This window comes from Thamnophis sirtalis, unplaced genomic scaffold (genome assembly GCF_051295495.1).
Source record: "Thamnophis sirtalis isolate CommonGarterSnake01/CBP01778 unplaced genomic scaffold, rThaSir2_p1.2 scaffold_2, whole genome shotgun sequence".
Taxonomy (NCBI): Eukaryota; Metazoa; Chordata; class Lepidosauria; order Squamata; family Natricidae; genus Thamnophis; species Thamnophis sirtalis.
The window spans coordinates 164,215,720-164,233,808 of record NW_028261382.1 but is presented as its reverse complement, the minus strand read 5'-3'; the positions used below and the strand labels follow the sequence as shown (position 1 = coordinate 164,233,808).

The 18,089-nt window shown below is 38.3% G+C and overlaps 1 protein-coding gene across 4 annotated transcripts in view; it reads right to left on the bottom strand.

Annotated features, from left to right (window-relative positions):
- The window catches only part of NFATC1 (nuclear factor of activated T cells 1), a 133,586-nt gene that overhangs the window by 97,022 nt on the left and 18,475 nt on the right, over positions 1–18,089 (bottom strand). For all 4 annotated transcript variants that reach the window (XM_087707341.1, XM_087707343.1, XM_087707340.1 and 1 more), the window contains exons 2-3: positions 16,113–17,214; positions 2,090–2,249 (exon numbers count right to left, since the gene is read on the bottom strand). In XM_087707341.1, the coding sequence (XP_087563467.1) occupies positions 2,090–2,249; positions 16,113–17,214 (1,262 nt within the window). The remainder of the gene's footprint in view (positions 1–2,089; positions 2,250–16,112; positions 17,215–18,089) is intronic.

Below are 18,089 nucleotides of genomic sequence, written 5' to 3'. Positions count from 1 at the left end.
ATGTTGGCACTGCATTTTGTTTTTTTCCAATCGCTGAGTGGAAATTTTAAATGTCAAATTGGCTATTGTGAATTAGCACCTCCCATCTACAGTATATTTCCTCACACAAGGCAGTTAGCAAAATATATCCTAAGAAACAAGGGCACTGTATAAATTTCACTTTAAATATCATGTGTAAAATTGAGACAGAAAGAGAAGATGTCGTAACAGTGAACCATGCTAAGAGTACTTCATGCTAATATATTAGCTAAATCAAACTGACTGGCACAATTTTTGCTAGATGTCTCCTTTGAATTTAGACTTTTCAATTGCTTTCAGATGATGGAGCTTTCAAAACTCACAAAAAATAGCAATGTTCAAAAATACAACTCTGAATTTAAAACCAAAGGGAGCAAAAATAATAAATTATATTTACATCGAAGTATAATGAAATCAATATCCAATGGATATTTATGAGGAGGAAATTCTAACAAGAGAACATCACCATAGAAATTGGGATGGAGATTTTTTTTTGTTCAATTCTATTAAGCCTTTCAAGAAGCCAAAATGCACTTATACAGAGAAATGAGTACTTTTCAAAAGTATATGTTCAACATTATGCTTTGCAATTCAAAGCATGGATACAGATATCTGCACACTGAAAATATTGTAACTAAATATGCACGTTATTTCAGAAGGTACAAAATTTATCAGTTGCAAGTGATCAGGATATCACTTGCAAATAGCACATATGCAAAAGAATGTATTCAAATGTGTACAATGGAGAAGCAGGAAGGGTGTGTGTGTGTGTTTGAAACAGGCAGAAATGAATCTATAGTTAAGAATATGAAGAAATCCAATATAAAGAACTTTGCCCCCCCCCAAACACACACACACACCACCTTTATTATTGTTTTTAAATTAGGCTGTGAATATACTAATACTCTTTTATCCCCCTTCCTTTTTCCCGCAACAACCACTCTGTAAGGAAAGCTGGGTTGAGAGGGCCCAAAGTCACCCAGCTAATCTTTCATGTCTAAGATAGAACTAGAACACACACTCAGCTGGTTTCTAGCCTGACACATTACTTTATAGTTCATCTTGGGTTATTAGTTATGATAATAAAGAAACATATGAAGCCGTGGGTAAATAAAATTAACATTGATAAGTCAATACATTTTATGCTTGCTTTTTTGGGCCATTAAATTTTGGATTAAAGCCAGCAGATGGGTTGATTTGAAGTAATAGCTCATTACAGTGGAACTCTAATATCAGATATACAACCAGATAATAATCAGTTAGGGATGCATATCTGGATCTGGATTTCTTAAACCTCCAATATGCAAACACCACAGTGTTTTTGCTGGGAATGTTTTTGCATATTATCATAATGAAAAGGGGTAGACTTATAGGCTAGTTTACTTGCATTGAATTATAAGGTGTGATGAGTCCCTTGGCTAGTTTCTTGGAACCCCAAGCCTCAGATGAAAACTGCACCTCCTCCATAACAATACCGTTCATTCACTTTAGGAACCAAGCTAGTTCAACATACAACAACAAGGAAACAACAGATTCAACAACATTGAACTGGCCCCATAGAAGGTGGTCATCAGGGGTGGGTTCCGGCTTCTGTTACTGCCAGTTCGCTCAGGGATGCGCTTCATGTGCGTGCGCGCTTGATGCGTTATGCGTGCATGCGCAGTAGTGAAAAAATTGCTTCTGTGCATGTGCAGAAGTAAAAAACAAGATAGTGGCGCTTACGGCACCGCCGATAGAACCAGTTTGGGGGTGTGGCCAGCCAAGTTACTACCTACTCAGCCGAACTGGGCCGAACTGGTAGGAACCCACTTCTGTTGTCATATACTGAGACCTTTCATATAATACTATATAATACTAAGAGTTCCAGAAGCAACCACCATTTCTATCATAAAGTCTGAAATGTCCATCAAGCACATTCAGGCCTTTGCAGCCCTTGGTCGAACAAATAAGCCTTTTTCCATCCACCAAAACAGAGTACATACTTACATTCAATATAAGGTCATTTTATTTGCCTTATTAAGGACGTTGGTTTTAAAAGAAATACACACGTTGCCAAGAATAATGCTATTACCTGCACCACTGGATGTCCCCCAGCAGACGCTTTGACAGCTCCTCGACTGCCTTCCGTCTCATAATGGGCTCGGTGATGGGACTTCGGCTGTACTTCAATCCGAAGTTCATAAGGTCCTGAGTGAGATGGCAACTGCCAATCCAAGGCAGGCAGAGATGGGCTATAATAGAGAACAGTAGGAATTAAATATTAACCACCGTTCTGCTATCATAAACCACAAGAATCTGGCACTATTACTTTAGAGGCCACTTTTAGCAGATTATCCGTCACCATCTTACATTTAAAATTTCATCAATGGAGATAATGGTATGACATAAGTAATTTAAAAGGTAATGGTTATTTCATGAAGATTTATGGATGACACAGATTAGATAGGCCAAATGCTATCAGATGCTTAAACAAAATGGAAAACATTTTAAGCTTGGCTTAAAAAGAATTAAAAATACAATACATTAAGACATCAACCCATTAATCATAATAGATAAAGGATGATTGTAAGATGTGGAAAAATACCCCCCCCCAAAAAAAAATCTATTTTGTGCAGAAATAGCCTTTTGGGAATATCAGTACTTCAGTTCCTTCAATTTGTATTCAATAAGCTTCACCTTTTGAACAAACTTGTCAGCAATAAAAATTCTTCTGCTAACAATTTCTGAAAATCCCAATCAGCCCTACAAATTGACCCAACAAAAAGGTCTCTTTCCGTTAACACTATCATTTTATTTATTACCAGGCAAGAATATAAAACTTGCAGGCTGAGGACCAGACAGAAGACACAAAGGTTGAATGTGGCTCCTGGATGGTTGCCCAATTATTATATTTTATGTAATATAAAGGAGAAATTTTAAATCCAATGAGAATGATAACATCAAATGGTTTAAATTAAATTGTAAGTCAATTTAAATTTAAATTTGCCAGAACAAATTTGTGTTTTCTTCCTTAGGGAAACCAAATGCCGACTGACTTTGGTTAATGATAATCTACTCATTTGAATGTAGGTGGATGGGTCTTCAGTTTTCCAGTTATAGCTGACCTAGAACTCCCAGTGGTTTTAACCAAACAACCAACATGTCTATGATGGAGAATGTTGGTAGCTATAATTCAACAAGTTCTAAAGGGCCAAAGATTCTCCATTTTAGTTTTAAATGGTTTTCAAGATATGATACAGTAGTGCAAAACTAGAAAACTTTCACGTACGATCTCCTCTTAATATATGGCTATAAGTGAATGTACACAATAAAACACCATAGAATGTTAGTTGGATTTTTCAGTGGCTGTTCTAAGCACAGGTCAATCTTACTTATACTGTTACAAAGCTTGTATCATTGATCAAGATCTGAATGATGTTTCTATGTGCAATTATTCAAGTGTTTATTCATATGTCTATCCGCCAGCAAGGACCATGCTATGTCAAGATTGGAGGAAGAAGGATTTGCAGTCATTTGAGCATCTCCTTATTCAACATGAGGAGATCAAGTACCATAGTTAAAATATTTTCAATTTTGTTCAAAATCTGCATAGGTAGCCATGTCTAAGCTAACCAGTATCAAACCTATGGAGTGGAAAATATATCCCATAACCAAGAAGCCACAACTACGAAAGTTTGGTGTCTCATCACAGAAATACTATGACTTATAATCTAAAAAGAAATGAAGAAAAAAGCAATCTCCTATCAGAATTGGCATTTCTTGCAATAATAAGATCCCCCCATCCTGCTTTTTCAGGTTTTATATGTCAAAGGTGCATACAAGCCTTCCTGTTCTTCAAACTCCTGATTGCTACGGTGTCTGTTTATCTGTAGCAAAATCTTTTTCGCAGTATTTCCTTTTTCAATGAAATTCACAACTGCATTCCTCCCATGGCCCATGGGAATGTAGTATTTAGTAGCCTGCATATAGGTGACTAAGGTAGGCTTCGTTATTAAGCATAACTGGAAAATTACAAAGATTCATCCCACTTCATGCAATGGTTTGTTACATATGCCGACATTTGAAACATTCCTGGATAATTATCTGGAGAGATCCCACTTGACTACAGAATAATTTATATAATATAAAGCAGCTGTATATCTCCTGGTGATGATCACTGTATATTATGAAACAGATGTTTCTATTCTTTAGCCAGTTCATATATAAGATGGGTTTTTCATCCCCCCACCTCCACCCCTTGGAGGAATGAAAATACACACACACATACACACACACCGTATTTTCAGAAAATAAGACGGGGTCTTATTTTCCTTTCACCTCCGAAATAAGCAATTGGCCTTATTTTCGGGAAGGTCTTGTTATTTTTGAGGTGCAGGAGGCGGTGAGCATGGTCACCTCATGGCTGCTGCTGTGTTGCAATGTTTTCAGGGAGGGCTTATTTTCAGGGGAGGGCTTATTTTAGCGCATGCACTCAAAAGCCCCATTGGGCTTATTATCCGGGAGGTCTTATTTTCAGGGAAACAGTGTGTGTGGTGTGTGTGTGTGTGTGTGAAACATGGGTGGTATTTCTTCCTTTAAAAGCACTAACCTATCAATCAGAATAATGGTGCAAGTGCTTTAAATTTTAAGAGAGAGAAAAGAATGAAAATGGAAACTAACCTTACAAATCTGTGTATACATGTGAGTTTATGCCTACACACACACACATACAAACATCATTATCTCTGTTTAGATCTCAGAACAGTACCAGAGACCTTGATTAAAAGGAGAGTTGCTGATTTTGTAGAAAACAGCCACACAGTTCACATTTAATTAAAATTCTAATGCAAGCATGGATGAATAACAACACTAAATTGGTAATCATATCTGGAGTAATTCCACTGGAATTAATTGGGCCCAACATGACTAAGTTAAACTTCATTGGTTTCAACAGGTATCCTTCAGGGAAGGGCAGACTTCAGAATTGCCCATCTTTGTTTTCATAAGGCGGCTGAAATGCATCATCTGGAGACTAATGCAGAAGACATTCAGTTAGAATGAAATGACTAGAGTGAGTCCAAGAACTGGAGATTAGATCTGAATATGAGAAGTGAATAGAATTCAGTTCTTCTCCACAAATATTCACTTTGGTTTATATGAAGCTTTCCTGGTTTCAGCCCTATAATTTAGGACAAGACATAATGTCACTTTATCATTGGTACTGTCAAACATTTGGGAGTCAGACAGCTTCACTCATTTCCTACAAATGTTTTAGAGGCCTATCAGTTGACCCTAAATGACTTTCTCCTAACCTCTAAGTATTATGGCTGTGCAGCTTTTGGGTTTGAAGGCTGTGTGCTCATGAAAGAAGATATTCTTTTTCCTTTGGAGATGAAGCCCACCTCAGTCCAATAAGGTATTTTAAGAGTACGTCTAAAATATAGTATTTGCATGAAGCAAATGTGATTGACACTCATGTAGCATCCTGAAATGGGATCGACTGCAGTGTCCTGCTGACTTTTGCTAAGGAAAATGTGGGTTTTCTGTTGTTCAGGAGCCTTGGAAGATTTTTATTTAATTCAGCTAGGTCGATTCAGATGTTGTTTATTAAGAAAAAGCTGCAAGATACATTACAAGTTGTGTCGATTATCATCCAACTATTTATGATATTACAAGTTTTCTGTCAGGAGAAAAGGAGGAACAAGATAAACAGGTGTGAAGAAGTCCAAATAAAACAGAAAAAAGATAGCCACTACCGCAATAGCCAAAAAATGCCAATAATATAATGGTAGTAGAATAAACTGATGAGATAGCAAAATGGGGGAGGGGGGAGCCACAAGCAGTTGCTTGTATGCCATGTCAAACAATAAAATAATTTCAGCTGTGATTATTTCTGGCATAAGAAAGTAGTTCTCATTGTTGAACCTTCTGGCAGACAAGGTGCACATTTTACCCAGTGGGATCAGGACATTCTGCTGACTGTTTATCATCTAATGAAAATGTGGTAGAAGAACTTTTGAGTAAAACAACTCTGAGAGCAGTTAAAGGTCCTCCCCAATCCATGTGTTTAAAGTATCGAGAGAATAGGCATATGGCCAATGTATTGCAACCATGAAAAGTGAACATATTCTGAAAAAAATTACATTGAGCACATCAATGTGATTCAGTACCAATGGTACTGTATTTGTTGTAGATGATGCAACTGACTTATGAAAACACATATCCTGAACAGCAACATGTAAGAGATTTTTGTAAAAACATGCCAGTCAGTTCATCTTGTCATGTTAAACAAGGTTTGAATAGTTGATTTCACAATACTTATGCAGAAAGAGAAGCAATATTCACAGAAGTGTTGGCAGATTTATTTCTTATAGATAATAAAACCTGAGAGGTAAAATAAGCTGGTCTCCAATCAAAATTTAAAACACTACTAAACCACTCCACTCAAAAAACAATGTAAAATGCCTAGATGGTCACAACCCTACCATCTATTTGAACTAAATATCAATTTAATATGAAGATTCATATAAGTGTATTTTACTGGTTTCTACCCTGGTCTTGTTAATAAGTACCACTGAATGTGTCAGTATCTGTTTTTAAATTAACATACATTGTGTGACTGCAGAAGGACTAATTTTGGATTCTGGAATAAATTTACCTTGTGCTCAACAATATGGGGAGAGGTATCTCCGCATTTCTTCAATGGGTAAGAAAAATATAGCTTGCACCTTCTCACTGACATTTAGGTTTATTCTTTCCTCTACTGTAATCCATCCCTTGCATTGAGAAAGGAATATAAAGCTGAGCTTATGCATCAATAGATTTATAGGTCCCCAGAAAAAAATCAGGTTTCTTAATAATTCCATAGAAAATACTGTAAATTACTGGTTATTACTACAACTGCATTTATACCTATTCTTATGGAAATAAATCCTATGGATCTCAATTACAAATTAATTCTGTGAAGAAATTCATGAGTTATACAGCTTCCTGGAAGTTTAAAAAGCACCAAGATTTTTAATGATAAAAGAAATATACTTTAATGACAAACACAATAATGAAAATAATATTGACGCTTATATACTGCACATCAAATTCTTCAAGAGAAAAATCTGAGAGAGATATTCCATAATCATATGTACTATATGTTAAGAACCAACCAATTTGTAAAAAAAAAAAAACCATCCTTTTCAACAGACGTTTTCGGGGGCTCAATTTCAGACTCAATTATAATCCATGGTTGGTTGATAAGAACATGATTCAGTGTGACTTAGTATGAATGCTTCTACTAGTGGCTCTAAACAAGGAGTGAGCAAAAGAAAGATTTATATTTATTGGTAGATCTCTGGATTGTTTGCAAAAGACAGCCAAGTCCCAGATTTAAAGTTCCAGTTATTTAACAGTAACAGTGACAAAATTCCACCATCATCTAAATTATACAAGGGAAAGAAGGATAGTTTCGAGCAACTTCATTATATGGAAGCAAGAACCGGCTATGTCAGGAAAAAAGATAAAAGTAAATTGAATGCAGCATTATTTCAGGAGTGTCTGCAGTGAAACACAAAGCAAAGGGGTCCAGAATGAATGGCTGCTGAAAATAGGTGGACCGAATACACAGACAAGTGACCAGCAAAAAGAGGATGTTGTGATGATTTGGTAATAGAGAATTGATATACAAAATAAGAGTGAGAAGGGAGAAACATGAAAATGTGGTGGTAGGAGGCAGATGATAAGATCTTCAAAGAGAGATGAAGGCAAAAAGAGTAACTTCCTGAAATGGTTATGGATGTAGTGGAGCAAAGATGGTGTTTAAGAACAGAGATAAGAACAAAGATATGAAGATGTATGAGAGTACTGTTGATTTACATTATTTTAGTTAAACTTTTTTCTTCTTTTTCCTATCTTCAATCATTCATTAGGTTTGCTTCCAAACTCTTTTTACATGAATATATCAGTGACGTGCGGTGAGGTTTATGGCTGGTGAGGCAAGCGGGCAAAAGCCGCCCTATGTCGGACACAGCGGCAGGGGGTTCGGATGCCCCGGCGCTGTATCCGCCATAGAGGCGGGACTTGGTCCGCACCATGCCCGTCCTTTGCCATTGCACCGAAGAAAGAAAAACCTGGACTAAAAAGAAAGCTGGGAAAAAAAGCAAGAAGAAAAGGCAAAAGGCGCAACTTTCTTGCAAGCGGCCGAGCTGCTCCTTCCTCTGGCAAAAGCTGCCCTATGTTGGACACAGCGGCAGGGCTTTCGGACGCCCCGGCGCTGTGTCCGCCATAGAGGCAGGACGCCTCTATGTCGGACATAGCGGCTTTTGCCTCTAGCGCTAGGGCGGCAGGGTGGCTTCTGCACAAAAGCTGCCCTGGCGCTAGAGGCAAAAGCCGCCCTGCCGCTATGTCCGCCATAGAGGCGTCCCACCTATGGCAGACACAGTGCCGGGGCGTCCGAACACCCTGCCGCTGTATCCGACATAGAGGCGTCCCGCTATGTCCAAAAGCCCTGCTGCTATGTCCAAAAGCCCTGCTGCTATGTCCAAAAGCCCTGCCGCTATGTCCAAAAGCCCTGCCGCTATGTCCGATATAAAAAAGTGCCAGCCCATGCACCAGCAGAGGTGGGTAAAACACACAAACACACACAAATTACTTACAATAATACAATTACTTACAAATTACATTAATTTAGAATTCCTCCCCCTCTGTCCGACTCACATACCTTTTCCAGCTGTTTCACAGAGGATTTCAACTCTGCTCTTGTCTGCCATGATGAAAATGTAAAAATGTAAAAGGAAAAAGGCAAGAGCTGCTGAGGTCAGGCTGGGTTAGCTGCTGCCAGAGTCCCCAATGGATGACTCTGCTTAACTGTTTAAAAAAGCCTCTAAAAAAACACCCTCTACAGGAGGAGGCAAGAGAACCAAGTGCCTCATCTACATAAGGAATTTTTCGGCTTTTAACCCTTGCTTAACTCTGCTCGAGTGATCATAAAGATAGACTAAATGAGGCACGTGGTTCTCCCGCCTCCTCCTGTAGAGGGCACTTTTTCAGAGGCTTTTTTAAACAGTTAAGCACTAAGCAGAGTCATCCACTGTGACTCTGGCAGCAACTACCTCAGCCTTTTTCCTTTTACATTTTTTTTCTTTTCATGATGACAGTGGTGAGGCCCTGCCTCCCCTGACTGCACGTCACTGATGTGTGTGTGTGTGTGTGTGTGTGTGTGTGTGTGTGTGTGTGTTTGTGTGTGTATGTGTATGTATGTTGATGGAAAAATCTGAATTAGAAAGATAAAATGTAATTTGGGCATGCATGTAGCACCTGCCGTGAACATTTTTAACCAAATGCATCTTTCCTAAGTTTGTGCATCACATGTAAGTCCAGTATAATTGCATCTACTTTAAATTGCTTCTGGCAGGGGCCACATCACGGCTATGTGCACCCCAAGTCACATTTCATGCCTTTAAATCTAGAACTCTGCCCTTCCTTACATGTACCCATCTTCCAGATCAAAGACCAGCGCACCAGCTCTGGCATTCAAAGTAAATTTCCAGATCCAGTTTTTTTAAAATATAATGGTGGTCTTCTTTGCTTTTTTCTGTTAGTTGAACTTGAGATTCATTAACATTATCATCCTGAAGTTGATGTTTGCCTTTCCTGTAAATCATGCTCTGCCTTTTGATTCAATAGAAAATTGAAAATTATAGGCAAGGCAAGGTGTTTTCATTTTCAATCTTCTGCTGAATCAATATAAAAAGAGAAGAAAGAGCATGCAATTCTAAGAACTTACTCATAAGTAAGATTTTACTTAGCATTCTGTATTATAAAGTTTGTACTAAGAATTCTGTGGCATATAAGACTCTCGTGCTACTTTCTCTTACATTGAACAATCCTGTGTCAAAGGCACTTAAACAAAAGCTAAGAACAGCTTATTGAAATATTTCGGCTTCTCTTTTGCTTCACTAAACTGTAATCATTTGCCTCAAGAGTATTTTCCATCATAGATGGAGAAGTTTAGATAAGTTATTCCATTTTGCTGGAAGCAGCATGATTCACATGGCTATTAATCTGCTTGTATCAATACTTCCCTTATGAACTCCTGGTTCTGCTGTAAACATTTTCTACATGCTAAAACTTGGCATACCAGATAAAAGGCTACCTGATTGCAAACAGAGCAGAACATTAAATGCACAGAAAATACATCTACACACAAGGCTTTAACTGTGGGTCTTTGTGCAAAAACAGCACCCAGATGTTTGGGATTTATCCAGAACCAGAATATAAATGCCAAATGTGCAATGAGAATCTACGGATTATTATGGCTCTGAAGAATTAGGTGGCAGTTCCTTCTCTAGGTTTTTCAAATTGCGCTGACTGACTACAGTTAGTAGTCTTTCCGGGTCATAATATTGAAGCCACTTTCATATAAACTGATGGATTATAGAGTGACCATAAAACTTCTATTTTTAAAAAATCATAATTGTGCTCAGTTAACATCTCCGAAAACATTATGTTGTAACTAACATTGTAAACTTGCTTGAAACACTGCAACCCTGAAGTTTGTCTAATTTTTTTTAAAAAAACTTTCTCTTGTAAAACTAATTATAGATGCACTCAGATTACTTAAGGAATTAAAAGTAATCAGCAGAAATCTAGTAGCATGTTACCTGACTAACATATGTTATGCAAAGGAATAACCTTTCATAATAAATAAAATGAGTTAGTTGGCCGAGTTGCTGACTTTTGGCTCCCATAAAACTGTTCTCCCATTATACAAGGAATAAATGCCTGTATGTCACTTATCCATGAATAAAGTGCAAGTAGCACTAATTTCACTAAGTGATTGGGAATGAGGCATTTGTAATAATCTATAATTCAACAGCGAACTGTCTTCGAATATAGATAGCTGTTGTCAAAAAATATTGGCTAAACTAATTATTCATATCACCACAGGATCTATGTTTTAAAAAAACCCTATTAATTTAGAAATTTTCCAATAGGTTTTTTTTTCTGGAAAAGACAAAGGAGGTAATATAATAGTTTTGGCAAATAAACCACATGACAGGGTGGATATCGGAATCTGTATTATTTGTTGGAACTCAACCTTGACTTTGAAACAGAACAGACACTTAAAATAATCCAGGAGCAGGGAGTGATTCCAAATATACTATGATAAATGGCTACCTTTTGCTAGGATATTTAAAATACTAAATTTCAAGCGTGCATCTTATGACTGTGCTGACATCTCAGTTCAGCTTTTTTACATACATAAAATGAAAGGCATTCACGGGTTACAGGAAACTAGGTCCAGGGCATCAGATTGGTAAAATCAAACTTTTACAGTAGCTTCCAGATGTTCTGGAGCATAAGTTAATGAGAGCACATGGAAACATATCAAAAAAAATATCAGGAAACACATTTTTTTACACAAAAGAAAACCAGTGGAAAAATATTATATGCATAATACTGGAATGCAGTTATTGTCATTATCACTCTGGGTATTTCTGTTTTCATTTTAATTCCACGTGGTATTTAAAACAACAAAAGAAAAACATTTTTCTGTAAATTAGTAAATGATAAAAGATTTGTGTGTTCAATCATCATAGGATTTTTCCTGATGTTTAAAATACATATGCAGTCCTTCTTTTTTTCAAGTAATGTAAATTTCGGGGAAGTGGCTTAAAACTCTTCCTTTAAACCCAATTTTAAGCTTTATAAACTAAGCAAATTTTAGAGATACCCATTTCCTCAAATTTTGCACTACAGATACCATCATCTTGATACACATATTATATATTATTGCCCATATACTCTACACCTAGGAAGTCCTAGAAGAATAAGGCACGGGAATGGGCAGGTACTATGAGAAATTTTTATTTATATATCCGATATTGTTGACTTATTTGAAATGCTATGTTCTGAATGTTTACACCTACCTTAAATAGATCACATGCCAGTTTTGGACAAACTCACATAGATTTCAAAAGGATTGGACAAAAATAGATTGCATTGTCTGATACATTAAACATGGGTTGGATGCATTCCCTTTCTAAGGCCTTAAAATCTAGTAATCACACCTCTATAAATTAGTAACTATTCACCAAATCAGATGTGTGATCTCCTGCTCTTTTCAGATAAAAGCAAAGAACAGAAATATATGAACCTTCAACAGGATTTGTGCACCTGAAAAAAGGAACCAGCCCTTCCAAAAATATAAAACTCTATACCTCATGGAAACCTTAGTATCACCCACGTTACATGGTATCATGATGTCTCAGCTCTGCCGCATAACGGCCTCTGGAGGAGTGTCCAGAAACATTATGATCAAGGAGGTATCAACACGATCAAAGCCCCAGCTCTTTTTTACATGTACGGAACACACATTAAAGGGATGTGTTTGCAAAGGCTTTAATTGCACCAACCATTTTTACTTTTTTGACCTTCACCCACTGGACACCCAACAGCAATACATACATATGTACATACCTATATACATACATATTTAATCAAATTATAATTTGATTATAGGAACCTTAGTTTGATGGATGAAAGAGGGGACATAACATCATTAGAGCAAATAGAGGGGTGGATGAATATGGCAGTCCTACATAAAGGTAATTGAGCACACAGTAACCCATTCATATTTATGCAAGACAATTGCTGAAAAGTTACAGCTTCATACTAAAGGCCAGAGTCACAGAAAATGAAAGTTTTCTTAATCTTTCCTCTTGCACAGTTTTTCTATAGAAAATCAAATCTCCAGCACCAATTTTTTGAGTGCTACTGGAGAAAAGATAGGGGTATTTCAACAGTCCTTCCTTGGGACCAAAGCGTTTTAGGGCATTGAAAGCAGCTGTCTCACCACTGGGGGTATCAGAAAAAGCCCCAATTAATTTTGTTTACTTTCAGACATTTCTACCACTCTTTTCTCTCAAGTATACAAGAGAATTTACAACATGTAACTGCTCTATTTGGACTCTTGACTAATCTTCAAAAATATAGAACAGCATGATAACTTTGCATACAACAAAGGGCCAGTGGCCCATATTATCACATGCAAAAAAGTTCAAAATGCTGCTAACCTTCCTGCTTGCAAAATTGCAAAACAATGTCTGAAATAGTAGACATCAGACATGAGCTTCATGGAGTAGAAGTTACAGCTGTGTGTATGCATATTGTTATTTTAATATGACTTTGGGGAGTTGGCCATTATATACACAAACAGAACACCAAGACAAGACAGTCTAACAACATACAGAGCAATATAATGTTAAGGTCTATGTTTTATTTTTTTTCTTTTATTTTGCATGTTATCTTTCTATTATTATATTATTGCTTACATTACACTGCAGGAGATGGAAAGCAGGATTCTGAGAGCTCTGCAGAAAGGCTAATTTTATCCAGATCCTCCCCTCCTTGAACTATTTTCATATTTAAAACTTGCTGCCTCGTTTGCTCTTTCATCCCTTCCCTTTTCATTTCTTCCTACCGTACTTTTATGCTATGCATTATTTGAATGTGGGGCAAAAGTGCCCAACGGGTATGGTTAAAAAGAAAAAAAGTCCAGGTAGTGGCAATATACATAAAAAGGAAGATCGAGCTTCAACTATACCATCATAATCTTCTTGATTCTTTTGACCACACCCTGTAGACAACTCAATGTAGGACTACAGGCCAAAACTATCTTATTTTAATGACTATGTTTAAAACCCATGCTAGGAAATAAACAAATAAAATAAAATCATTTTGAAAGAATCACCAATGACCCAAGCAGTGCCAGCCCTGCCCTCTCGCAATGCTTGGAGGCTGAATGGATCTGGATAGGGGATAACGGACTTCTGCTGAACCCTGGTAAGGCCCTGTGGCTTTAGATACATGGAGCTTTGGAATCTGAGACATTAACATCTTTAGTTATGGATGGGAGTTGTACTACCCCAGACATACCAGTGTGCAACTTGTGGGGTTCTCCTGAACTCGTGACTCTTGCTCTAAGGGCAGAGGGCAGTCATGGCTAGGAGAGCCTTTGTGCAATTTCGTATTATGCATCAGTTGTGCCCTTTCCCTGCATTCAATCGATCAAGCCATGGTCATCTCATTCTTGGACTATTGCAACACGGTCTACATGGAGCTATCTTTAAAGAGTATTCGGAAGTTACAGCTCGTGCAGAATGCAGCTGTGCAGATAGTTCCTGAGGTCCATGTTACACCACTGTTTCATGAGCTGCGCTGGTTGCAAGTTTGCTTTCGAGTCAAATTCAAGGTATTGGTTTGTACCTTTAAAGCCCTTCATGGCATGGGTTCAGGTTATCTGAGGGACTGTCTCACCTCAATGGGATTAACCCGCTTCACCTGTGCCAGCAGAAGGGGCATGTTGTAGGCCCCATCGGTCAAGAAATTCTGGCTGGCAAGATCCAGGAGAATAGTTTATTTTTGTCTGCCGTGGCTCCCACTGGAGCATCATGCCTCTTCCCCTCCCCGAGGTAAGATCTGCACCCAGGGGCCCCAACAGGTGCATGTCATGGTGGAGACAGTAAATAAATTAAATAGATCTCTTCTCTTTCTTGTGAGCATCTTGTTCCCTTCCTCTCCATTTCTGTCAATTTTAAATCAAGTTTAATACTACAACTTATTATTTCAATGGTTTATATTGGTGTTTATTACCTATAAGATGTCTAGAATTGTGGCACGACAAAACCGCGAAGCCCTTATCTGCGGAGACATAAGCGCGTTGCTAAAGCCGCGACGTCATCACCGCGCGTCATCACCGCCGCGACCACAGCGCGGCAACAGAAGGGCGCTTTAAAACGGCGCCGCGGCAGAAAGCCGATTTCAATCAAGGTAAGGGTTAGGATTAGGTTTAGGGGTTTGTTTTAGGGTTAGGTTAAGGGTTAGGTTTAGGGTTAGGGTTAGGTTTAGGGTTAGGTTTAGGGTACTGAGTGCTTGGGAATGCGCGGATTTGCCCTTCGCGATTATGTCATCGCGGTAGGGTCGCGTTTTTCCTTAGCGCTTCGAACGGCGCGAATTAGTCTTCGCGCTTATGTCTCCGCATATAAGGGCTTCGCGGATTTGTGATGGAACCGTCTAGAATCACCTCTAGGTAAGATGGGTTGCATATGTTAAATAAATGAATAACCTCACATGTGTATACCTGGGGCTAAGAATTTTTAACTAAGGGCTGACAAGGATGTTTTTGAAACAAGATCACCCACCTCTATAAACCAGTCCAACATACTATAAAAAGACAAATACAAACAAAAGCCATACAAATCAGTAACAATTAAAACAGAAATGAAATATTTGCATTTTTTCTGCTATAATAGTAAATAAAACAAATATCACAAAAAAAGCTAAAAGTAAGCCTGCAGTGTTACTGCAATTCTATTTTTCATTGTGTGGTATATTCCCCATGTAATCAAGCGTTCACCATCTATTTTCAATTTTGTAAAAGTAACTGTTTTGATTAGGGATTTTTTTAAAAATACTACCCAGATAGGAAACTAAGGTATATCTAACAATCTAGGTGTCAGGCCTGGAAGCTATCTTTTGCCTTTTGGATTTCAGGCCTGCCACACTTTCTACTGTGGGAGAATGGGAAAGGGTGATTATATAGAGTTGGATGATCTGTAGCCATAATAACATTCTCCGAAAGTCAAGGTCACTTTTGTCCCTGCACCTGGACAGCGGTGGAAGGAAGGAATCTTTCTTCGTGGCAATGAAGGATTGGACCATGTGATAGACTTGTGGGTGTTGGGACAGGATCTTGAACTTTCAACTGGGTGGGAAAACCTGGAAGCTTTCAGATCTGGGTGTTCCCAGATGTGCCAACATGGCTCTTTTAATAAACTGGAATTTTGAGGGACCTCTTGCCCCTGATTCTTATTCTATTTTGGATGCTATTTGGAACCCTTACACTAGGGAAGCTGGTTTGAATTTGCCTTTACCAACCAAAGTGAAAATGAGTCTTAAAATACCATGTAACAAAAGCAAAAAGTTAGCATTATAAAAATGATTCTGATTGTCTATAACTACCGTGTTTGAAGTACTAAAAACAAAGGCATTATTGGGAGGAGGTAGAGCAAAAGAGAAAATAGAGACTTTTCTTTTAAAGATTACATCTAAAGAAACTGTACCTCATGTATGATGTTGGCGACAAAGGCTTTGATTTGGCCCACTGATAGGGATACTGGGGAACTGAAAGATACTGATCACAGAAACTTCCTTTCCTGATGTGCTGGAACCCAGGAAACTCTTCTGGTGATAAATCAGTAATCGGTGATATGGTCCCCTGATCATCTCCACTAGGTTCAGTCTTGAGTGCCATGGAGGGAGTATGATCTACTGCAGTTTTCCTAGACTTGATAGGAATTCCATCATTCATATCTATTGTGCTGTCAGTAGTGAGGGCATTAATTGCGGCGACAATGGCTGAACTGGTATATTGGTTAGTGTTTCCCAACCATGTCTCATCAGTCACACTAACCCTTGGAGAATTCTGGGGAGAAGGGGTTGGGGAGTGATGTGGAGAGTAGGATGTCTGTCTGCCATTCAAACTGTATTTTCTCTTATTACAGGGAGAGGATGGTCTGGAGTTGCGAGAGCTCAGCCAGTTTTCTTCAGTAATACTTGTTCTGGGAGACGTGGAAGGAGAATGTCGGGGTGAATTAAGGAGCGTGCAGGGAACTAAACTTCGCTGATACCTCTCCTCAGTTTCATTGGTCTTGGGTGATACACATGGCGATTGCCAAGGAGATGTCTGGGGTGAAGTATACGGATAGGAATAATTTGATTCATAGGAGGACGCTTCTGAATTGCAACTTCTGGAAGACAGGCTACTGGCTGGGCTCAGACAAGATGGGTCCCTGTAAGCCTCAATATTTGGTAAATTCAAAGTAGCAGTAGAAGGCGATCTCTTGGTGTTTTGGGTGGATTCATCAACCTCAGCTTCATGGAAGAACTGGTTGTTGTTTTGATGAAGTCCTAAGTAGGTGGTTATTTCAATTCTAGGACTTTCTAATGCTGGCACTCCATTCGGTCTGACACTTGGAGGCAAATAATATCCAGCAGTGCTATTGTCAGCATGCCCTCCATAACCTGAAAGATGATTAGCTGATGAGACATTTGGAATGACTGGAATAGACGTTTGAAGCCCGTGACATGGAGTTGGCAGTGAAGAATGTGCCACATTTAGAGGCAAAGTTGAATTTATATTTGAAGATGCATAGTTATAATGTTCTGCAAAAAGATAAAAAAGAAAAGGAAAAGACATGAGATGTTGCACATAGACACAAATTAATTGATTAGTAAGTCCTTTCATGATATAATGAATATACTAGTGTTTTCTCCGGAATCAAAGCCTATCTTAAGCATTTCAAAGATGGCCAAGAGCTAGTGTCGTTTAGCCATTGAAGAACAGATTAGGGCCAAAGAGTTCTAGGTTCTGGGTTTAAGTCCACCCTCAACCATGGAAACTCATTTAAAGATTTGGGACCAGTCACCTTCTTTTGGCCCCACCTACCTCACATAATTATTTCAAAAAAGAAATTGGAGAAGGGAAGGCTACATATATACCTTGAACTTCTAGAGAAAGACAGTAACAAATAAGCTTCGCCGTTAACCAGCTCTTGTGTTCTTAGACTCCATTGATCTTTTTTTAAAGTCAGGATTTGCAATGGCATCCTTTATAACAGGACTATCAAGTTATTTTTGAGCAGAGTATTTAACCTTTAAATGGTGTGGCAGAATCAGACCAGGGCCAAGGGCCAGGACATACAGTACACTTAATTTATTACCAACGTAAACAGAAATAAACTTAATGCAGTGAATATGATCACTCTCCAACATAAAATAATAAATTGTTCTCTTTCAGCCACATAAACAAAACATGAAGGGTCTTGGGGGCTGTTATTACAGAATCTTTGGATGTTACTGCATGAAAGTCCATGTGAATAAATTGCGCACTTTATTTAGCATTTCTGGGATAAAGAATGCAGAGATTCATCTTGCACCTCACAGCAAGGATACAAGCTGCTCTTTGCAGACTCCTTCTGAATTGAGTAGAAAGAATGGAAATTATCCAAGTAACCTTTCTTGGTACCCTCAAAATATTC